General features: G+C 42.0%; 1 protein-coding gene across 1 annotated transcript; it reads right to left on the bottom strand.

The window, feature by feature from the left end:
• Nucleotides 1-1,459: 1,459 nt before the first annotated feature.
• Nucleotides 1,460-23,613, bottom strand: KCTD20 (potassium channel tetramerization domain containing 20). The gene is given in 10 exon segments (XM_030561224.1): nt 1,460-4,346; nt 4,663-4,773; nt 6,601-6,798; nt 9,129-9,249; nt 9,708-9,810; nt 10,595-10,628; nt 10,631-10,835; nt 10,837-10,862; nt 12,251-12,453; nt 23,549-23,613. Coding segments are annotated over 9 exon segments (1,248 nt in total). The 5' UTR covers nt 12,408-12,453; nt 23,549-23,613; the 3' UTR covers nt 1,460-4,053.
• Nucleotides 23,614-24,678: the final 1,065 nt, after the last annotated feature.

Here is a 24,678-nt window from a genome sequence, read left to right as displayed (position 1 = left end):
GGGAAGGAGTTGCCCCTGTTATAGGATGTGAGGGCTGGGTCTTCGGTTCTATTCCTACAGAGCTGGAGGGTCAAGGGCAATCAGGACTGCAGCTCTTGTTTGTTAGACTTTGCCACATCCCAGGAGGGCACCTAGGGCTAGAAAAAAGGGTGTACAGCGCTCAAATGGAAGAGGGAAAACATGCAAGAGTTTAGTTTTTTCCTTTAGTGGGTCAGATTATCTGAGCGCCACCTCTTTATTTCACTCCCTGTTGTATATAGAGTGGGAACTGAGCTGCAGTGCGGGGGCCTACTTGGATTGTGGAGTGTTAGGTACAGTTCTTTATGGAATGAGCATGCCTGCTGTGAAATTTGAGTGGGCATTCAAATTTAGACAAGGCTTGGGGTATTCTGACCTAAAGACCTACACTCTGGAAATTGTCATCTTGGGTCCCCAAGAACTGAGAGCCCCAGTATCACTAGCCCTGTCTGAAAATCTTAGCCATCACTTACACCAGCATTAAATGAGCTGATGTTTAAAGCTGGCACGTTAAATCTTACTGTGTAACTTGTTATAGCCAACCTGAGCCTATGACCGTTTGTGCTAGATGAACCAACGGCATTAATCCCAAAATCGGAAGTTTGAATTTCAATAGCAGTCCAAGCCCTTCAATTTGCCAGGGAAGGATGAAATTTCATCACTGGTCAGTGACAGGCCTGGCCTTTCTTTGAAAAGACTCTCAAACCCTGCCCCTTGAGAGCTTAGCCTGGGAAACTCTCTTTAAACAGATGTGACCTAACAGTAATGGTTGGCTGCTAAGGGTAAGTGCTGCATGGCAGACAAAGTTCAGAACCTGGGTCCCAGCTCTTGAGAAGGGCAAGGGCAGCTTAGCCCCTGGAGCAAAGGAAGGTCCCCTCTTGTTACCCACTCAGGCTAAAGTATGAGTCAGTAACCTTTCAGAAGTGCTGTGCCGAGCCTTCACTCTAATTTAAGGTTTCATGTGCCAGTAATACATTAAAAACCTTATTTACTTTCTATTTACAACTACTGTATGTAAAGAGACCTTCTAAAAATGTTAATGTTTAAAAAGCTTCATTTAAAATTAAATTAAAATGCAGAGCCCCCTGGACCTATGGCCAGGACCTAGGCAGGGTGAGTGCCACTGAAAATCAGCTCACATGCCACCTTTGGCACATGTGCCATAGGTTGCCTATCCCTGGGCTAAGGCCTTCCTCTGACAGGCTCCAGAAGTGCATTCAATCTTTCTTGGCTAGGACAACAGTGGGCTCTGAGGGTAAAGCAGAGGAAAATGGGGGGTCTCTTCAGGGCTGTATAAAGGGTGAGTGGGATCTTGAGTAGTGAAAGGAATAAACTGTCAGTAGAAAGCAGCTCAAGGGACTCAGGAAAGCTGCAGGCTTGATGGACAGCTCGGTCATTCAAAATTCCCTTTCTGCTTACTAGAGAAAATAGAGACTGCATGTAAATTATAACACTTTATTACAGAAAAGAAACTTTACAACTGCAGGATCCTGTAAACACCATGAGTAACAATGAACCAAATATAAAACATAAAAAACAAGTTGATCTTGTACCTGAACGCTCGGTGACATTCAGTGTCACCATTTACTTAGTTTAAAACTATGTTCCAGTGGAATTTGCTTTAGAATGTTCCAAAACTGTATCTGGGAAACGACACAATTGTGGGTGAACAGAAGAGTTTATGTAAACCCTTTCTTAAATAGCTGTATTCCATACCCCTAACACACGAAGTGCTGAGTGCCCTCAACACCCACTGAATCTAAAAGGGTCTGACCCTGTGTAAGGTGTTCAGGTGCCCAGTGCTCAGCCCGATACTCCAATGTGGACAAAGGGAGTTGAGGGCACTGTGTGTGTACAGAAATATGTGAACTCAAATTCCAGACCAACTATCCAGTATATCTAATTTACTTAAAACTGCAGGTGGTGCAGAAATAGACAACCCGTAAGGCCAAAGTGGTGATACTCCAAATGAAGTCAACGGGTCGTCTCATGTGAGCACCTCCCTCCAAACTGAGGAAAGGGCTCAATCAGGCTGTCCAGCAGGCAGATTGTTTTCACATGCCATGTAAAAGTCTTCCAGCATTTAACAGAAAGAAATTAAAAGTAACAGTAGAAAGCGATTGCATGAAATGTCTATTGTCCTGCCAGCAAATGGTTAAAGACACTTTTTTCTGTCCTGCCCTAAAGAGTTAGGAGGAGCTTTTCAAAAGCACCTAAAGGGATTTCGGAACACCCAGCCTAGTGACTTTCAGTAGGCAGTTCTGAAAATCTCCTTCCTTAAGCACTTGTAAGGAGAGGAAATCTGTTTGCTGTTCAAGGCCAAGAAAGCGCCACTGCAAATATGGGAACCTGGCCTCAGAGATAGTCAAGCACAGATACAAATGGGAACTAGATATACATCAGCAAGTATTTCTCTTTTTAAACTAAAGCAGCATTTGTAAATGCGTAAGACAATTTGTGCTTATTATCAAGTTAAGTATGGTGAGAAAAAAATACTCAACTATAGCTTTAGCAGCAAGAGAGTCTAGTTTACAATCTGCAAACAGATGGAGGGAAAATATGCTTGGAAAAATGCTTTGCTTTCACCAAACAGTGGGTTGGGGATGGGGGGAGAAGAGGAAAGAAGCAATGCTGAAAGTGGCTGCTTAGTTTATTATTTTAGGGGCTGCTTTCAAGAAACTGGGCTCTGTTTTTGTAGGCAGGCAGATGTGTAAGAGGTATGAGTTTCAACCACAAGTATCTGCAGGTGTAGTTATTTGGAGGGGGAGAACTGAACATTTGCACCCCTTTAAAAAAAATTAGGACTTCAGACTGGACTGGCTGCAACCATGTTTGAACACAGTCATGGCTCGTATGTTCTTGTATCCAGTCTGAACTGGGCCCTTAGCAGACATGCCACCTCCCAAAACAAGTCAGGAAAAGCAGGAAACATTTTCTCTCAGCTGTAGATTTACTTCCTTACAAAGCTGTTCTTACTGTGTATATACAAAATGCTGCTAAAATCCCCCCCCAGTCTTTTGGGTAATTCTATTCTGTCAAACAGGCAAATCAGTTGGAAGGAAGGAGTTTGCCTTGAAATCTGCACAGCAGCCCAAATTCTGCAGCTGGATGTGTGTGGGGTGCCCCCATTGAAGCCAATGGGAATTTTCAACAAATAGCTGCAGCAATTGTAAAAGAGGAAGACAAAACTACCTACAGGTTCTGCCAAGGTAAATTCAGTTTGCGTGGCTACAGAGCCATCCCTAAAGGAGCTTCACACATTTCACAGACTAAGTCAGACTGCTTTATTTGGCAAAAAATTATCTAGATTTGTTGTCATTCCATACCACCTTCTACTCTGGTTAAGCTCAACAGCACAACTGTGTCCTTAATAAAGAGAGGTGATTCTGACTTGCACAGAACTGTAAATGGGCATTGGCCTGTGAACAGCCGAATGCTACTTGTTAAACCATCTCCACCTTTCTAGACTACAGTAGTATACATGCTGGATGCCAAGCCTACTGGTGGTGCAAACAGATTCCTTCACCCCTGGCGTTTTACTGACACAATGGTGTCCCATCTGCGCTTGGATGGAAAAGTGGAATCTGTCTTGCGGTGCTGGTTGGTCCCTTTGTAACTGAGTGATTATCGTTAAAACAAAGGCAAGCATCTACAATATAATTGATGCTAATATTCATAGCATTTCCCTTCTCACAATGAATTTATTTTTTTTAAACACTTCTGTTCTTTCACAGGTTTAGGTAAAGCTCAACCACCACCAATCCACGTGGGCACAGGCACCTGGGGAAATCTCAAAGCCTCCGGCTGCAAGGAGCTTCCTTCCATCCCTTCCTTCTCAATTGTCCTTGCAATTGCACTGTTAGATGTAGGGACCAGAGCTCATTATTAACATGCTTGAAATATTCCACTATAAAAAGAGCGACTACAAGGATAAAACACCTTGCAAGAGAGCGTGTCCCATGTCCTGGGATGAAACGATGCTGAGAAATTTCCCAACACAGAGCTACTGGGAAGCTGCAGACCCCTTAGTCTGTACTAATCCGGCAGATCGTTAGGAGCCATTTGTGAGAATGGTGCATTTAACCTATCAAGTTCATCTACCTGGGGTGGATGATGCATCAGAAGTTCCTGGTCTTCTGAAACATCCTCACCTACTGCCACCAGGTTTGTTAGAGATTTGCTTCTAACACACTGGAAGTCGACGTGACGGCTCTTTCCTTCTTCCTTTTCCCAAGACATCTGGATGAACGGCCGCTGCACATAGTTGTATATAACTTCTGATCGGCCTCCGGGTCTCCTCTTGACCTTCTCTTTACATGTCGGATAACCTGAAGCACAATCAGCCTGTCAGTCCCAATCCACCCCTTGCATGCATCACAGCACTGCTGAAACAAAAGGAACCCTAAACAACAAGTTATGGCCCGGCACGAATACTGGGTAGAGCTGGGACAACACCTCCTAGCACTAGGTGGAAAAGTGCTCTCATTTAGACTCTGTAAAAATGAACTAGGACTATAGTACAGAGCTTCTGATTCTACCAGCTCCCCCAGAGACCGTGTATTGAAACTGGCAGTAGTGGTGCTGGTGTCCAGACCAATTGTTCTCTTTATTTAAGGCTTCTGTTGTTTAGGAAATAAAATGTACCTTCAATGCCAATTCGAATATTTTTCAGCCCACGCTCCTTTAAGACAGTTTTTGCAACATCACGGTTCTCGATGTACTTGAAGAATCTGTACAGCTTGGAACTGTAAAGAACTTGAGAAACATAGTGATTCATTAGTCACTACAAGACATGCATCTCCATCTAGCTTTTGGTGTAAATGGTAGGGGCTGGGATATTTCTCTTGTGATGCCTGTGGGCAGCTCTTTGCAGTCTGCCTGCTGGAAAAGTCAGCCTTGGGGTTTCAGAACTACTTTTAATACCTATCATCAGGCAACAGAAGGGCCCAAATTCCTTGGTGATGTTGGTGATACAAGATACAGGGTGGGTAAAAATGGGTCTGGAAACAGTTAGGTGGTAAATTCAGGTAGATTGGTGCAAGTTACCATTCAGTGGCTAGGTGAAACGAATACAACTCTTTGGGGGTTGGGGGAAGGTACAGGAGTTTTTACAGGAAATGCAAATTAAGAAAAGGATGCAAGTTAGAGTGTGTGGGGGGTTGTGTTATCTTTTCACTAGTTCTACCCTCTTATTGTTTGTTAGTTACATTCATTTTGAAAACCCAGTGAATATTGCATCTTCTCTAATAAATCTGTCCCCAAGACTTATGTAAGTAGCATCTAATTGCATCAGGGTGCAGAGTGCATCTCAAGCAATAACAACACCCATCACATCTTCAAATATGGGTGGTTGGCGGCTGCTCTCTTCCTGTAACTACAGGCTGTTGGATATCACTGATCGTTTGCCAGTTTTTAGTATTGGTAATCTTGTCTGTCTGCTCTATCCAAGAAACTGCAAATGGGAAATATGAATGTTTTGTGCCTTTGTTTGATTAAAATGTTATCTCAAGCAAGGGTGATGCAACTTCCATTACTAAAAAGGGATTTTGTCCCCACACAAGGTGAAATGGTCGGATACACAATAGCTTCCTTTAAACTTAGATCCATTTACCTTATAATTACCCTTCCTTAGTATTGCTGTTATCAAGCAGATTTCCCTTTTCTACATTACAGTTCATCTGCTTCTAAACCTGAGACCACACAGCCTGCTCTCTTCTATCAGGCTATAATGTCACAGAAACAAGATTGTTTTCTGTAGGATTAAGCAGAAGAGGCCTGATCCTAGGAGGTGGGAGGGCCCTTAACACCTACAAGGAGAAGACAAGCTAGTAAGAAAGGGGACACTTAATCCAACACCAATATTTGAGAGCAATCCTGCCATCAAAGCTCATTAATATCAATACGAATCTTAAGTGAAGGAGGGATATTTCCCTCTGCTTTGTCAGTGGACCCATATTATTTTCTATAAATGTTCTCTCTTTTTTTTTTTAAGGTTTGCTCCAATTATGAAAGTCTCTGTTGGAAGCCAGAAATCTAATGGCAAAGCCAAACAACCAATCTTCATTGGAGTATTCTGCTTTCTATATGTTCATAGAACTCCTACAGACGCTGACAGCAAAGGTTGGAATCAAGATCTGCCATACGGCTCGTGCCTAAACACTTAGCCAGGTCAATATTAATGAGACAATTGTCCTTTAAAATAAATATTTTACAAGTTTTTGATGAAATCTCTCACTCCATGGTAAACTGTTCCCCCACTAATAATTCAACAGAAAATAACATCAGATTTAACAAATTAAACAATTTAATCAGTTATTTTGTGTTAAATCTGATATTTGATGTGAATCAAGCATTCTGAAGTAAACAGGGTCTGATCTTCCCAAATGTTGATCAGACACACAACTCCAGTGGAAGATACAGGAGCTCAGGACCTCTGAAAATCAAGCCATTATCTTTTCAATAGAAGGAAATGTCCTTGCCTAGGATCAAATAGAGCTCCTGAGAAAGCTTCCAGTGATTGGCTATCACCTCATTCAACAAATGGTTTAAAAAAAAATTTAAAAAAAAATTCCCAGTTCTTACTTTGTGAGTATTCCTCTCCCATTGGAGGTGGATGGTCTTCATCCCAGTCCACTGTGTCTTCATCTGTTAATACTACAATGTGGCATTCGCGTTCTCCTTTCCTGGCACTGCCCACCATTATGGGCAGAATAAGCTCTTCCAGGTAGTTATCAAACTGCTTGTGAGCTCCATCGTTAGAGAGTTCATGCAACAAAGCACCTAAAGGAGACAAATCAAATACAAATAAGTAAGCATTACTGATTTGCCACTGTGTTTTATACCAAACTGAACTAGGACACACATTTCTGCAGGGTATGACTCCGTAAGATGGTTTTAAAACCAACACCACTTGCCTCTCTGTAGCACTCAATCTGATGATCTCAAAGCACTTTATAAACAGTGAATAAAGCCTCAACCTCCAAGTAAGGAAAGTGGTGTTCCCATTTTACAGATGGGAAACTGAGGGTAGAAAAAAAAATCAAGGCCAAATGTTTCAAGAACAAGGCTCCTACTGTAAATTTATAATTAGCCCCTTAAATGAAGGTGGCCTGATCTTCAGAGGTGCTGAGCATGCACAGATCTCTTGGGTCAATGGCAGCTGTGTTTACTCAGGCCATGTATTTATGTACCTGTAGATAGATTTAGGCACCCAAGCGTGGAGTCAATGGCTTGTTCACACACAGTCACTGGCAGAGCCCATAAATCCCAATTCCTTTAACCATGGCACCATCTCACCATTTTATGTAACATACATCCCAACCCTATGCTTTATTGATAGTTATATCTACAATAAACGAGTACCCATCCCAAGGCCCTGGACACCTTTGACAACCACCTTAAAAACATACATTCATACGAACAGTATCTCTAGTCCACTCCCAGATCACAATGCTGGCAACAGCAAAAATAAAATACAAAGTTGATTTAAATTTTAGGGCCATTACAAGGAATGATTAAAAAAAAAAAAAGCCCAGACCCAATCAATATAATAAAATCATAACAGAGAATTAATAATAGATTATCATGAATTCTTACAGTGAATTTAAATGTATGCATCTGTCGCAGATCCACAGGATCAGTGGTAGGCACCCCAGGTTTCGAACAGTCTGTAGGAGGAAGCCCTTTGGTGTGCCTGCCAGACCCCATGGGGTCTCACTCTTTGTGCACAGGGTAGATCATGCTATCTCAACTGCCTCCTTAGCCCGAACCTATGGGGCACCAGCACTCCTGTTTCACAGCAAGTCCAGCAGAGACAGATGCCTGGCAGAGACTTGTACACTCTTCAGGGATTAATGCACCTCACCAAGCATTTGCAGTGACACTCAACTTAGTTAGTTAATTGGAACACAGCACAGGAAGTCTTCAGGTTACCTCAGAGAGCTGAAGGTTAAAGCATCGCCCATTCTGGTTAGCCCAGAGCTCAGCCAAGCTGTAGTGAACCCCATTATTCTAGCTCTGAGGCCTGGTCTCCACTAAACATTAGATTGACCCAGCTACATCAGTGAGAGGTGTGAAAAATCCATGCCTCCCAAAGCAGCACAAGCGGACCTAACGCCCAGTGTAGACAATGCTAGGTCGACAGAAGGATTCTTCCATTGACCTAACTACCACCTCCTGGGAAGGTGGCTTACCAATGCCCACAGGAAAACCCCACCCCTCGGCGTAGGTAGCGTCTACACTAAAGCGCTGCTGTAGACAAGCGCTTAGTTTGACCTCCTTTGTGACATCTCAGGCGAGAACCCAGACTCCTTCCAGCAGCCCACTCTTACCCGCCACCTCACATCTTCCCAGTCCTTTGTTCCCAAGCTGAGAAAGTTTGCCCAGCTTCCCTGCTGGGAGGTAGGGAAACCCATCTGCCTCTGAGCCTTTGGTTGCTAGAGTCATGACTACGTATGCCAGCAAAACTTACGTTGCTCAAGGTTTATAGAGCTCTCTCCTGTCAGTTTAGAGCAGCTACGCGAGCGACCTTACAGCAGCACAGCTGTGCCGCTGTAAACTCGCTCGTGTAGAGGTGGCGTAGGGGTCAATGTCCTGGATTTGCTATTGTCTTCTCAAATTCACCATAGATATGGGGTCAGTGTCAGCCAGTCCTTTTGAATGACTCATTCAGGCTCAGACAGCTAGGCGTCACTTATACCGATATCTCGGCCTGCTCTGAGAGCAAATAGTCTTCCTCCCACTAACGATGCAATGCATAAGGGAAACTGAGGCCCACACCGGGGTCACAAACATATTATCTCATCACAGCATCACTTCCAGCAATAGCCCTCCAGTATTTAAATTCTTGCAATTATTTGCAATCACACACAAAAAGAGAAGAGCAAGACTTTGGATCTTGCAAGATGCGGAGCACTCTGGCCCTGTTCCAGCAAAGCACTTAAGCACATGCTTAGTTTTAAGCACATGAGTAATGCCACTGGAGAAAATGGAACAAAACTGCTTAAAGTAAATCGCATGATTAAATGCTTTGCTGGATTGGGGCCAAAGTGCTCGGCACCTTGTAGGATCAAGCCCTAACTTCTAGCTAATGTCCTCTCCCCCGTACTTACTTAGGTCTTGACATTTGATTGTGTTGAAATCAAAGTTGATACAGAGGTAATCGCACGTATCTCTGAGATCAGGGATAGAAATTCCATTGGGGCAGTTAATGATTCCAGTTTTGTAATAATCCTGTAAATAAATTGTTAAGGAGGAAGATGATGTTTCTTTTTAAAAAAAATTTCAGGCTAACCTGGAAATATTGTTAATTAGTTTATCGTTCTGTTGGCAGACAGTCACAAACAACTTTGTTAGCTTGCAAAAAAAAAAAAAAAAAAAAAAAAAAAAAAGACAAAGCAGCTTTGCCGTGCAACAGAAGAATTATTCATGCAATTAATGTATGCAGAAATAGGTTGACTGAGGGCAGCGCTCAGAAACTGAAATGGTACAAAGGGAGGGAAAAGAAGTGGCAACACGAGTTACAAGATGGCAGATTGATCCACATAAGAAAGAAGAGATTAAGATTTATAATCCGAATGTAAAATAGTTCTGGAACGTAAAATTCGAAAGGGCATGCAGCTGCTTTGAAGGAAGCGCAGCTTTGCAGACATGATGAACAACGGTTTTCATAGCTAAAAATGTGACCTCACCAGCACTGTGTGAAATACAGTGGAGCTAATTCCTTCTGCAATTTCATATTCTCCCTTTTCATTTGGCCGAGTGAAATTATATTCTCTACCTGCTCCAAACATTCTGAAAGATAAAAACACATATACAAATATATTTAATACATTCATAATGTAGACCAGATGGTGCACTGACATTAAAAACAATTTAAAAAAAAACAGTTCTTTACAGTTGGAGGCCCAAATTCAATGCTTATTTATTGTGACTTTAAGAGATTTGATCTCAAACAGGCCCTGTTGTAGCAGAGTTGCGTGTCCATAACTGAACCATTCCACTGTATGGAAAAAGTAGCAGTCACTGTTCTGTGAAGGCTGGCATTCAACCTTGGGTCAGATAAATGCTTCTTGGCTACCAACGCCCTCCCGCTGAGGTCCAGCTTGAGGGGGGAAAAGGATGGTGAAGTAGCAAAGAGTATATATACTTTGGCTAGCAGTAATCAAGCTAGTGAGTTTACGATCAGGTCACTTATCTGCATAATAAAATACATTATACGGGTTTGGAAGGGGGCTCCTGGGACAGTTGGGGGACTAAGCCTCTGAATTACTCCCAGCAGGACTGGGGAGGAGTGAAAGACATGATAAATAGCAGAAAGGCAGGAGTTGAAGTGAGCCAGCAGAGTGTCTCCTACTGCCATACTTGCTGCTGATTCAGTACTGACTCAGAGGGGGAAGCACTACCTACCAAATCATCAATTTCCCTCTTGCTGGCTCTAATCTACAAGGTCTCCCAGCCAAGTGCTGAACTAGTCTGATTCCGCTTAGCTTATGAAGGCTGAGATCTCACGTTCTAGTCGCTTTTGGAAAGCGTTTGTCCCATTTTAAACATCTTTAAAGTTATTGAAATCACCTACCTTCCCAGCATGGTGTCAGGATGAGCAGTGAAATCTGTGGATTTACCACAAATCGAGTGCCATCTACAACAAGAGTCACTTTCTCTGGGGCCTGGGAGGATTGTGAACTACTGGTGGAGCCCATGGCGCTGCTTCCATTTCGTTCTTGAGCAGTAAAATGGTCTAGATGTCTTTTACTCCCAGCTTTGGGATTAGTGCCAGTTGTATCTTCAGGCATGTTACTGAACTGGGGGGTTGCTGGGGCGAGAAGCGTATCTGAATTCGGTATCTAAACCCAACACAAACAAATATTGTGAGACTGAAACGCTATTGCTGGATAAGCACAATTAATATTAAAACGCAACAATTAAATAGAAAAGCTTTGGGTCATGCAAGAAGGAAGAGCTGCTGACCGACATCAACACTCAGAGCTGAAAAGGGATGTCAATATATGGAATAGCATTTTACAGGACATTATATTATGTAACACCATACTACATCTTCATGCTACAGATGGGCCTGACATCTGATCTAGCTTCGGATGCAAACTTCCCTACAGTTCTAGGGAGCTCTGCTTAACGTTGATGTTTAAGTGGATAAAATGGGAGCATGAAGATTAAAATGAGACAGAGAAAATACACTGATACCTGTCTTAAGCAACCGCTCAAAGGACTGAAGATGGAGCAAAATCACACTCTTATTTCTGGATGTTTGAGGATACTTTGGAGATGTCACTTGAGATAGGATGCACAATAATAAAGGCAGCCTCTTGTGCTGGTTCCATTTAATTACCTTCCCCTGTGGTATGTGTGGTAAGGTCCAGTGAACTAACAAGGCCAGCTGTTGGCACTAGTGAACTCTGCAATTCCAGGGGCCCTCTCATGGATGTGCGGTTTAAACTGGATATAATGTTATAATTTTGTGGTGTGTAAAAAGGCCGTCGTACCACTGCTTCCAAGTAATCCTCCATGACCCAGCTCTGCAAGGGCAGGTTTGAAACAAGGGTGGCTTCTTTTAAGAACGGTATAGAATAGGTCTGGTTTTAACTGAGAGTTGCTTCTAAGCTGAGATATTAAATACACATATGTTATTTCCTTTCTGAGACACAGGCGTCATTTAATAAGGGTTTTACTGAAGCAATAAATCATTAGAGCTCGGACATTTGGGTATAAATATATAGGGCCTAACTGTCATGTACCATTAGTAACAAATATTTGGGGTACGAACGTAAAGAATGGGCCTGATTTTGTGAGATGCCAAGTGCCCTCCATTCCCACTCAAGTCAAGTTTGGTGATGAGGACAGAACATCTCACTGGATCATGTCCATTACTTGATAAATATTAACTGAGAAACAGCTTTTAATATGAATTATATATGTAGTGATCATCTTTCCAAGACAACACTATCCCAGACCCCATTGCGAACCTTCATACTGACATGATTAACACAGATTTTGCAAGTGCAAATAACTAAGTAAGGGCACATGTATGTGCACGTTCAATTCTGTACACTCACAAGTACAGGCCATTTCAAGGCCCAGATGAAAATGTGTCCTTCAGTATCCTGAATTGCCTTCTGGATCCTGGGAAACACTTCCCCAGGAATCAAAGGACCTTTGAAACCATGTCTCCCTTAGTTACATGTTCTTACAAAATAAATGTGTCCACCATCCTTACCATCATCCCTGGGCACTGCAGAAATGCTAGGGGTTTGGCTGTCTAGGGCCAGGCTATCTTCTTCTGGATCATGGATTGGAGGAGTTATATTTTCTGCAGGGTGATTAGACTCTTGATTTCTTGACTGGTCAGTCCCACTGGCACAGTTAATATTCATGCTGGGCCTCTGTAATGCAAACTGACTGCCGGTCCTTAGAGAGGTCCTATAAAAGAGGATCACAGGCTAGTAGGGTTGGAAGAAGACCTCATAGGTCATTGAGTTCAACTCCCTCTACCTAAAGCTGGATCCAAAGACCATTCAAGTCAATGGGTGTCTTTCCACTGACTTCAGACCTACTCTAGTCCGTGGAGAGTTTTCTCTAATCTCATTTTGAACGGCTCACCAACGTCTCAGTGACTTTCCTTGGCAGATGTTCTGTTGCAGAACTACACTTACCATCAGGAAGCTTGTCCTACATTTAAACTAAACTTGCCATTTTTAGATGAACCTTTTTGACCCTCAGCAAGGGTCCCAGCTTCCACCTCACGCCTGCTCCCTCTCTCCTCCGCAGTCTTTTCATATCCCATCCATGCCAAGCACCGAAAGGTGGAGACCTTTCTGCTTCCTGCACACCTGACTGCAGCCACCAGGGACAACAATGGGGTTCCAAGGAGAGAAAAGGGAGGACCATTGGGGATTCACTAATGGCAACTCTCAAACAAACCCTCCCTCCTCTGAGCACAGTGTCCCCTAGAGGTTCCTTCAGTAGCTTGACTCTCTGAAGAGTTAGTGCCATTACATTTTTGTTCAGTGTTGAATAAGTTCTCCCCCTTGTCACACAATTTCCTCTCAATATTTGTGTAGCGCCATCTTATCCCTGCTTTCCCCTTGAACCTTCTTGCACACGAGGTCTTCCCAACCCTCATATGCAATACCTAAACCTGTCGCTTCTTCATCTAAAACATCTTAATAATCCAGCCTTTCCTCTCCATCCTTCCTACTAAAACCCTGTCTCATAGTCACAGGGCTAAGTGTGTCTTGGTGCTCTCTCTGGTCTGAGTGCACCCGTCGGGTACGAGCCTCATGCCATTCCTCTCCTCGGGTGGAGTCATGCAATTCTCACTCTTACACAGGGTACTGTGGCCCAGGCTATCAACCATGCTAAGCCAGCAGGTCCAGCTGGGTTTGACACCTGCAGTTCTTCCCTTTGGGAGTCTGTGACCAGTTATAAATAGTAATCAGAGTGTCTTCTTAAACCAACATATTGTTTAATCTTAATTATACAAACAAAGCATAACACAGGAGGAAAAATAGGTTTTTAAAACAATAAATGGTCTATACATGTCTATCTTATCTATAGGGTTATCATCCCCCCTGAAGGGAACCTAAAAGGCCTAACTTCCTCAGATAGCCCCCCCAGTGTATCAGTCTGTCTCCCAAAGAGCCATCAAACAACTGACTGACTACTGGACAGAGTCCTTTTAACTGTTTATAGTCTTTTTCATCTGTTGGTTCCCAGCAATGGCAAAACAAGCTTTGTAACCTGGCTGGAGCCCAGAAGGTACAATCTTCACAGTTAATAGCTCAGGCATTGTCTCCTAACCCCTTGGAAATGTTTGCCAGGAGATGTCTTATCTCAAACCACTGTGTTGCCTTCCTATTGGTTTCCCAACCCTGTTCATTTAACCCAATGCTGCCACATATTAAACCTCCCAATATTTAACCCAATGCAATTGGACAGTAACTATCCCAATAATCGTATCGCATACAGTGTTTGCCAAACCCTCATCCGGGCCTTCATCAGCTCTTGGTTTAATTAATGCAACCCCCCTCCCGTGTACACTCTCCCACTTTTACCATTCTGAGCCCATCACCCCTACTCCTTGTATCTAGTCATTGGTTTCTTCTTATTCCATATTAGGTTCACTTTGTTTGTCATGAACTTTAAAGCTCTACCCATATATCTGAGAGCATTTCACCCAATCCCACTGTATTCTCTCCCAACTGCTCCCCTTTGCCTCTTTCTCCCATTCTCAATTTGACACTTTCTTTCATGCTATGCCTGATACAAGACAACTTCCCCTCCCTTTGATCCTTCAAATCCCTCTTAGTTTCCTACGCTGATTTCACTAATGACCTGTACCACTTCCTAGCTTCAACTATGATTTAGTTGTATTGCCTTTGTCTCAGTTAGAGTCTAATGTTTTCAAGACTGTTCTGTAAAACAGGATATAATGTGTACCACGCTACAGAATTAGTGAATAAAATATATTAGATAATGAAACAACGAGCTACTAATAAATAATAGCAAGGGAGATTTTCAGTCTTAATGCACCAAGAGGGATGGTCTTAATGAGCAGTACAGCGGAACTGAAATAAGGGTTTCAGGGCTGTCATTAGCGCAGCTCAATGGAAGTGTTTTATTCCTAATTAGGAATTAACAAAAGCAGGAACTAATTATTTTTTCTAAATGTAAACACTAATTTAGCAACATATTTATTTCTGCATATTTTTAGAAAAGACTCTGCTTGTGCTTCATGTAGTATTCATGAGGAAAAAATAACTCTTTGGCAACCACAAGCACCTTCTTCTGAATAGCAATTCTATTTAGATAGGTACAACTGGCTACAATGGATACACAGCAACATGAGAGACCTAGTAAGGACTGTGACGGTATCTCCCATAAGACTTTATGGAAATATGCTTAGAATGCATTTATGCTACATACCATACATATCACCGTAAAGGTTATGATCTACTGAACGTATTATCCTATTTGGATGCATGTATCATTTTGAATTCAGTTATGAATGTTATGAACATTGGCTATATACTTGCTTGATTTCTAAGTAGCCTTAGTTAGAACATTTGGTCACTTCTTGGGAAAGGAATGTGCAAGTTAAGTGCTCAGTCAGGAAGCACTTACAGACAAAAGAGCTCGGAAGACTCCAATCCACTTAAGAAGTCTACCTGAGGATGTTGAAGGTAGCATGTGGGTAACGGCTGCTATCTGCAAGTCCTGAGTCATGCATGGGCATGTGACTTGCCCACGTGATTCCGAATCTCCATTTTGTGACTGGATTCTACACAGGGGGAGGGAAGGGTGTCTAGGCAGAAGATAAAATCTATTTAAACCCTTGGAAGACCCCTTCATGTGGTCTTCAGCTTCCACCCCCCCAGGATACTAGAAAGAAACTGGAACAAAGGGGTGTGAGTGATTTCTGGACTCAGGCTAAAAGGAGATTAGTCTGTAAAAGGGAGCATTCTGGAACTGGTGAGGATCTTATCTGTATTAAGTTTGATTAGACAGATCTGCGCATTTTATTTATTTTATTTTGCTTGGTGATTTACTTTGTTCTGTCTGCTACTACTTGGAACCACTTAAATCCTACTTTCTGTATTTAATAAAATCACCTTTTACTTATTAATTAACCCAGAGTATGTATTAATACCTGGGGGAGCAAACAACAGTGCATCTCTCTCTATCAGTATTATAGAGGGCAAACAATTTGAGTTTACCCAGCATAAGCTTTATAAAGGGTAAAACGGATTTATTTGGGTTTAGACTCCATTGGGAATTGGGCATCTGAATGCTAAAGGCAAGCACACTTCTGTGAGCTGTTTTCAGGTAAGCCTGCAGCTTAGGGGCAAGTAATTCAGACCCTGGGTCTTTGTTGGAGCAGACGGGAGTGTCTGGCTCAGAAAGACAGGGTGCTGGAGTCCTGAGCTGGCAGGGAAAACAGAAGCAGAGGTAGTCTTGGCACATCAGTTGGCAGCTCCCAGAGGGGTTTCTGTGATCCAACCCATCACAAGGACATTTTAGTTTGAGGAAATTTAACAGATTACAGTACAGAACTCCTATCACCAATTATTAGAATTTGTCTACACTCATACTGCTGCATGACAAAATTAATCTCCAAGTAATGAGCACATTTAAAATGAACACAATTCTGTTTCTAGCAACTTACTGTCTGGAGTAAAACGGAATATGTATCTCCACAAAGTGCAGCAAAGCACACTATAAACCTGCCAAAGCCATTGCAAAACTGACTTTCATTTAATTTCAAACTACATAAAAATTCACAGCAAGTCTTGTAACTTGTTTTGATACAAATCTATAGCATATGTTTAAAAATAAATCAATGAAGATTACAAAAGCTTTATCAGATATTTTTTAGGCCTGTTCCACATGTAAAACCTGTACTGGCATAGCAGCTGGTTAGGAGTGCAGTTTGGTTTTTTACACCAGCATAGACTCAGACTCAAGGACTGGAAGGGACCTCAAGAGGTCATCGAGTCCAGTCCCCTGCCCTCATGGCAGGACCAAATATTGTCTAGACCATCCCTAATAGACATTTATCTAACCTACTCTTAAATATCTCCAGAGATGGAGATTCCAGAACTTCCCTAGGCAATCTATTCCAGTGTTTAACTACCCTGACAGTTAGGAACTTTTTCCTAATGTCCAACCTAAATCTCCCTTGCTGCAGTTTAAGCCCATTGCTTCTTGTTCTATCATTGGAGGCTAGGTGAACAAGTTTTCTCCCTCCTCCTGATGACACCCTTTTAGATACCTGAAAACTGCTATCATGTCCCCTCTCAGTCTTCTCTTCTCCAAACTAAACAAACCCAATTCCTTCAGCCTTCTTTCATAGGTCATGTTCTCAAGACCTTTAATCATTCTTGTTGCTCTTCTCTGGACCCTCTCCAATTTCTCCACATCTTTCTTGAAATGCGGTGCCCAGAACTGGACACAATACTCCAGCTGAGGCCTAACCAGCACAGAGTAAAGCGGAAGAATGACTTCTCATGTCTTGTTTACAACATACCTGTTAATGCATCAAAGAATCATGTTTGCTTTTTTTGCAACAGTATCACACTGTTGACTCATATTAAGCTTGTGGTCTACTATGACCCCTCGATCTCTTTCTGCCATACTCCTTCCTAGACAGTCTCTTCCCATTCTGTATGTGTGAAACTGATTGTTCCTTCCTATGGCAGTATAAGCTCGACTGTAGACAAACTTAGACTGGCATAAAAATGACTTTGCCAGCATTGCGTAATGTCTCTTGGGGAACTGGTGTGAGCTGTGACAGCAGAACCACATTTTTGCTGATATAAGATGTGTCTACACTAGGAGGTTTTGCCGGTATAGCTATACCACAGCAAAACGTTTCTAGCGTAGACAAGACCTCACACTCTATAAATCTACATCAAACCTTCCAAATACGCTACATTTAAGCAATGACAGGAGACAAGGAAATACTGGTACCTATTGATCATAATCATTTAACTATCAAATAGCTGCTGTGATCAAATCTCAACTGAATTTTTGTCATCAGTCAACCAATAAATCTTGCCGTCAGTTTTGCTCCAGATTAAATACACATATACGTCAGAGATTCCATGATCTCCATCACTCTGTAGGAGCCTGCATTGAAATGACTCAATCCTTTCTGATAATTTCTTATAAACCAGTGTTATGAAAGAGAAAGCTAGATGTACCCGACACTTATAAGTTGCAATGAATTTAAGATGACTAGATAGCTTTTTACTTTCTAGTTATCATGATGAATGTGCTTTTTATAAGAAGTTGGTTTTCAGACACCTTATTTCTCATCCTCTTCCTCCCACACAAGTAAGTGAATTTAGTGCTGGTGAAAGGTACCAGACCAATGGCCCTCAAGATGTAGCAGCAGGTGCACACCACTATCAATCCCGTGAGTTCTTAGAGGAAATGTGGCTGGTGTTCCCCATTGATTTCAACTGAAATTGTGAGTACTTGGCCCTTCTGAAAATGCGAATAATGCCAGTTGTGTTTCCACTGCGGCAGCATGGCTCCACTCTTCCCCCAACAAGAGTCTGTGTCTTATAGACGTGACTGAACTCCAGTTTTGGTGGATTAACAAAATGGGTGTTATTGAGCCAGCATTTTAAACCATGACCACACATGGATGGCTCTTAAGGCCATATAACAAGCCTATATGGAAGTCCTCTCAGTTCATTAAATGTCCTGACTGGGGTAAAGGTACATTACCTTAATCCTTGCCATGACAGGAACAAGCATATATACTGTACATAATAATTAGCACTTTTCATCTTCAAAGCTCTTTACAAACATTAACTAATTAATCCTTTGAACACGCATGTAAGGCACTGTCAGAATGTGTTTTAATTATAGAAAACAGGGGCACAGGGAAGACAAGGACTTTTCCAAAAGTGGCCATGGATTCTGAGTGCCCAACCTGAAACAGCTTGGGCCTGATTTTCAGAGGTGTTGAGGGCCCTCAGCCTTTAACTGGACTTTTGGGTACTGAGCACCTCTAAAAATCAGGCCCATCATGTCTCAAGTTCAGCACCCAAAACAAGTTTTTGGGCATCAAGGCTTTGACCTTGCAAGGGAGTTAGTGCCAGAGCCAAAATTAAAACTCAGGTCTGGTACCTAGCATTTGTTTTTATTTGGTGTGACAATTTGGGGAACCTGCCTATGAGCATGTTATGAAATCTGTTTAGTTATATGGACTTGTTGTATCAGTGCATGTCTCAATGCACAGAGAGTTAGTCATGGGCTGGTGAGGTCCCTGGTGTCAGCCATCCTGTTTGGAAGAAGCTTCAGAAAAAAGAAAACTTGTTAAACTTAACCATTAGGCTCTGGCCAAACAATATGCAAAGAAGGGTGTCAGAGCTGGAAAACCACTTTGATCAGGTTTATCTGCAGGGAGTGCAGAATGGAAAATCCCCAAACAGGAGAACAAAGGGACAGAGGTGATAGAGCAGGGGCTAAAAAAGACTAAAGAAAATGTGGGGCAAGAGAGAGGTACAGAGGGGCATGTTTTCAGAGCAGAGGGGACCGTTTTTGATTGAGATATCTGCTGAGAAATAAAGAGTTGGCTGCAGGAGACAACTCACTCTATTATTTCTAGAAGCTATATACAGGAGTGGGGTCCTGGACTCTGTCCAAATCCCAAAGAATGCTCAAGAGTGGTGAGGAAACTGAGGCAGGGAAGGGCATATAAGTGGTTTGTGATTTTGTCTAGATTTGTGTATCTCATGCCATCCAAAGTAAACAGTAATTCTGTTAGAAACCTTTACAAAGCCTGTGCGTTATGTGCTCAACTATCATGCGTTACTGAAGAGATAAACTGTAAACCAGAGGGGCCCGCAGGCTGGAGCTCTGGAAAGAGTGTGCTTAAACGACTGGGGTTTCTCATGGAAAGGCTGAAAACAGGTCAGCCACTGCTCCTGGGGGCCTCGGGCTGCTGAACCATGAGGTTCTACTTCCAGGAAGGGGTAACAGAGTCAGTGCCCAGGAAGTGTGTCAGCGGTCAAAGAAAGTGCTGGAGCCTACTCACTTCAAGGGAAGTTTAAGAGCACATGGGTCCTGTGTAGTGAGGCCCCCCCACAGCAGCCTACTGAGTATCCTGCAAGGGGAGATTTACAGGGCTGGTATACTTGGCTTGGGACATTTGCCCATTTCCTGGAAAAGGAAATCTCCATTTTAAAATAACTTAGAAAATTAAAACATTTCTCAATAGTCAAGAGATTGAGAGAAAAATTGTGTTGGTTACAAAACTGGAAGGTGCAGGGTTATCTGTAGTGATTCATTGAGGAAAGTGGTTGTAAGAAGCTACAAAGGCAGTCTGGCAGGGAATAAGGAAGTACAGTTTTTACATTTTAAAGTGAAAACTGACGCAGCTTCATTTGGTACAGCATCTTTCAGACAGCCTGCAAAACACTCTGCAGAATTAAATAACAATCAGACTGATGCTTGTTCCACATGATTCTCAATAAGATAGAACCCTCTGTGATGGTGCACTCCATAATGTTTTATGGAAATATGCTTATGAGTGTGAATATGATGTAACTGGAATATACTTTATGTAAAAGGTCTCTCGTATCATTATAAAGCTTATAATCTACTGAGTGTGTTCATCCTATTTGTATGCATGTATCATTCTTGTATCTGAAGCTAGAAATATGAGGTACAACTCTGAGCTCCTAGTGTAACTACGTAAAGTGTGGGCCATTAATGGTGGTTTAGAATCTTGATGGCTCCCATTGACTAGGACAATTGGTTGTAGATAATTTATTTACCTGCAAGCCTTCCTGTGGAGGTGTGGGCCAGCCCTTGAGTAATAAAGAATAAGGTCTTACAGTGACATGTGACCATGTCACATGATACTGGAATCCATCTTAAATTTGGTACTTTTCCATTCAGAAGGAGGGGTGGGGACAAAAGATTCCCACCTTGTGCCAAAGCTATAAAAGGGGGTGGAACAGAACAAAGGGGGCTGCCAGTCATGAGAACAGCCCTAATTTCCACTTAAGATGTCTGCTGGAACTAACAAGGACTGTGCCAGGGGAAAGGATTGGGCCCAGACTATGAAGAAGTCTAGTCTGTGAAAGAAGCTTATTGGAACATCTCTGAGGGTGAGATTTTATCTGTAAATAGTTCCTTAATGTATTAGTCATTTTTTTGCTTTATTTTGCTTGATGACTTACTTTGTTCTGTCTGTTATTACTTGAAACCACTTAAATCCTACTTTTTATTTTTATTTAAAATCATTTTTGAACCCAGAGTAAGTGATTAATACCTGGGGGAGCAAACAGCTGTGCAAATCTCTCTATCACTGATATAGAGAACAAACAATTTATGAGTTTACCCTGTATAAGCTTTATACAGAGTAAAACGGATTTATTTGGGGTTTGGATCCCATTGGAAGCTGGGTGTCTGGGCGCTGGAGATAGGTGACCTGCGGAGCATTTTTTGGTTAAAGTCTGCAGCTTTGGGGGCGTGGACCAGATCTGGGTCTGTGTTGCAGCAGGCTAGCGTGTCTGGCTCAACAAGACAGGATTCTGGAGTCCCAAGCTGGCAGGGAAAATGGGCTCAGAGGTAATTCCAGCACGTCAGCTGACAGTCCCAAGGGGGTCTCTGTGACCAAACCTGTCATACCCTCCATTTGGATCTTCCCTTTGTGCATTGAAGTGGGGGGAAGGGTGGCTATGCTGCCTCTACACTATTCTTCTCTACTCTCTGTGATATTAGGGATCACTCCCCACAGCACACAGTCCCCTTACACAGATATTAGAGGGGTTGACTGGGCCACCTATTACAGAGCAAAATAAAAAATAATTGTAAACAGAGAATGTGGCAATGGAAAATAGTTAAAGTATGTTCACAAAAATAAATATCCAGCAACAAAAGTTCTCTGTATTTAGAGCCCGGCAAATCTGAAGATATCTGCTTATATCCATGGATATTTGCATCATGTTTGTGGATGTTGGCAATCCCGCCCCAGCACTGTGCTTTTTGCATGACAGCAGGAAAAGTAAAACTGAATAAAAACAGCAAAAGTGACTAGTTTAATTTGCCATTCAAGATGCTAAAGGCAAAAAATAAACAAACAATCTCATATTTAAAATTCTTCCAACCTTAATAATTTAAAGTGTAACCAAGAAGAATAAAACAAAATCTTAGTTTTAAGGTGACAATGTCCCTTTAAATTCGCAAAGAAATTTCCATATGGAAGTAGGCTGAGAAACATGAGTTAAGCAGGAAATACACACTTAGAATGGGTGTGCCTGACCTAATTCTATGCTACATAACAATTTAGAACAGGAATATATGTGTACTCTAATTGCACGTCTTTCTAAAGGTTTATCCTTGCTGTAATTTCCTAAGACACATCCTGAGAACATGCCAAAATGAAAGGAAGCTGCACATTTGGCTATGCCTTTACAATTCCTAGTTTGGAGAGTAAAAGGGAGATTGCACAAGAGGTTTAGATGAATGAGGAAAAAAAATATAGAAGGAATAGCATGTTGCAATAATTGGTACTGGGGCCACTTTTGTGTATTTTGTATCTATACCTAGGGAGGAAGCAGTAAACACGACGGAATTGGTTTCTGATGTGACACTGGGGGGAAGCCCGTGCACCTTGGGCCTCTGCTCAGCAGCCAGGCACAACTGCAGTCCCTGAAGCAGTGGTGAGCACAGCTGGCTGACTACACAGTGAGAGGTGGGTGGAGATTTGGTGTATAGTGCACCCTCTGAAGGGGTGTAGCAATGCTCCCTCTGTGTGTTGGAGAACTATGGCAAGAAATTCTTCCCTGAGGTCTCCAGAGGTCAGTGTGGCTTCAGCACAAGGCTATGCCTATATATAGCACAATTGGGACCAAAGGGAAGAGGGTGATAACACTTAGCATCACTTAAGAGTGAGGGGATGTGGCAGATAAATTATTTCTGTAACTCATAGGAGAGAAAGGCAAGAGAACAAGAAGGAATATATCCTCAAGTGACAAAACAACAGGCCTGAGAAAGACCTGACTCGGAAGGAGAGGATAAGATGGAACTCCAAACCCAGGGTCTGACAGCAGGACAAAGTAGACAATTCCACTGTGTATAGCAGAACCTCATGAATGGCGAGGAGTCTCAGTGAGGAATGGTGAAATTTATGGACCACTCCAGAGAGGGCCAAGAATGGGGTAACAAGCCCTGCTGGCTGATTGTAAGTGCCCTATCTCTGATTTCAGTGGGTTACAGAGAAGTGTGGTGCGGTGTGGCCTGAGGTTACACGTTCCTCCCCCATTTGACAGTGGTGAATAGGTCATCACCCACATCAGCCCTGCCCCCAGTTGTGCTGATCTGTGTTTCAATAAACTGCTAGCCCGACAACGCCTTTTTGATACGGATTATTTGGCTGTACTGCAGAAACAGATTTTTCTTGGAGAATGATGGGATTCAGAAAAGTGTGATGAAAAACCAGGAACGTGGAACTAAAACAGGGGGACCTAAAATTTGCTATTTAAAAAGGCCATCTTGGCAACCTGTCAGCAGCCCAATCTCTGCACTCATTTTCACAAAATTGTTAGTCAAAAAATGAGCACATCACAACCATAATATATGCTCATATCTTCCTTAAGAGGGAGATAAAAATTGCTTGTCAACTGAGTTCATTAACTTTGTCTTCTGAGCCTGCAGGCCCGAGAAAGACCTGGCTCAGAAGGAGAGGATAAGATGGAACTCCAAACCCAGAACTCCACTGAAACCAATGGAGTTCAACTGATATAAATTAGATCAGAATCAAACTTCTGGCATTTTGGCCGGTTAAAGTTATTAGGCTCCCCAAATCATATAATCTCTCATATCATATCTAGTAGCTAAAATATAGGAAACTGGAGGTACCACCAGACTGCACTGGTTCTCTGGCTGCACTTTGGGTGCCCCTGGGGTCATAACAACAAAACAGAGCTGGTGCAGAGGGGTTTCAGTGGGCTTGGGAGAAATCGAAACCTGCTATATTGTTTCTGCTCCTTGCCTTTTCTGAACTTCCCTCTTTTGGTCTGCTTTGCTCCTTTCTGTGTTCCATGATGGAGGGCCTTTCTAATAATAAATAATAATAATAATACGTCATACATATTAAAACTACATCAGCAAAACAAATCTTCACAGTAAATTGTATCAAACTAATAAAGAGGAGAAATGGCTGCTTTCTATTTGTTATACATAAAGGCTAATCAGAATAAACATGAACCTAGCATTCTTTATCCACTCAAGTGTAAAAGTGAGTCCATGGTTTCATGTTCAGTGCCAATAATATATGGTTTTTAAATAGAGGAGGGAGGTTTTTGTCTTGCAGTAATACCATATTATGCAGTGTGTAAATCACACTGATTCTCTGCCTACAGTCAGTAAGTGGAGCTATCATTAAACAGAAAAAACTAATTGCCTCTCAAATACATACAGCAAAAAAGTGACTTGTTACAAATCTGAAGCTACTGTTACTGAAATTTCTACATAATTCATGCACACAATAACATTGATATTTGATTTTTTATATTTTCAATCCCATATTTTATTGCCAACTGTTATTCCCAATATTAATATGTAATTACTTCAAATATTCATTATTTAAAAGTAACTTCTTTCAATAAATTACAAAAAATTGCACAGCCACTACATAACTTTTGCCTTCAATATGTCCGCCCTGTAATGCTGCGCTTTTCCATTTTTAGGCCTTGTTATGACATTACACAATCATAAATTGCACAATACCCTCTCTAGGATGCTTCGTAATACTGGACAACAAATTCTTACACATGAGCTATGTGAAGGAATTTTATTTTGCTTTGTGACCTATAACACCTTTGACTTCTGCTTTCAAACCATATTCCTTATTTTCAGCTAAGTTCCACAGTCTGAACAGTTTCTCAGATCCACAGGGTCTCCTGTCACTAAACAATTGTTAAAATGTTCATACACGTTTAGGAAATTCTCAGACAAAAAGCTTTGTTAATACTACATACTTTAACAGTATGGGGATTCAAAATTAAAATTAACCAAAAAAGATGATGGAAATATTTGGGACATGTGTTAAGAATAAGGCCAAAGCATCTGCAGGTGTGCCATTGGGCAGTTGGAGGAACACCCAAAAGGGGCCAGTCAAAA

The sequence above is a fragment of the Gopherus evgoodei genome, chromosome 4 (assembly GCF_007399415.2).
Source record: "Gopherus evgoodei ecotype Sinaloan lineage chromosome 4, rGopEvg1_v1.p, whole genome shotgun sequence".
Classification (NCBI taxonomy): domain Eukaryota; kingdom Metazoa; phylum Chordata; order Testudines; family Testudinidae; genus Gopherus; species Gopherus evgoodei.
This window is presented reverse-complemented; position numbering and strand designations above follow the sequence as displayed.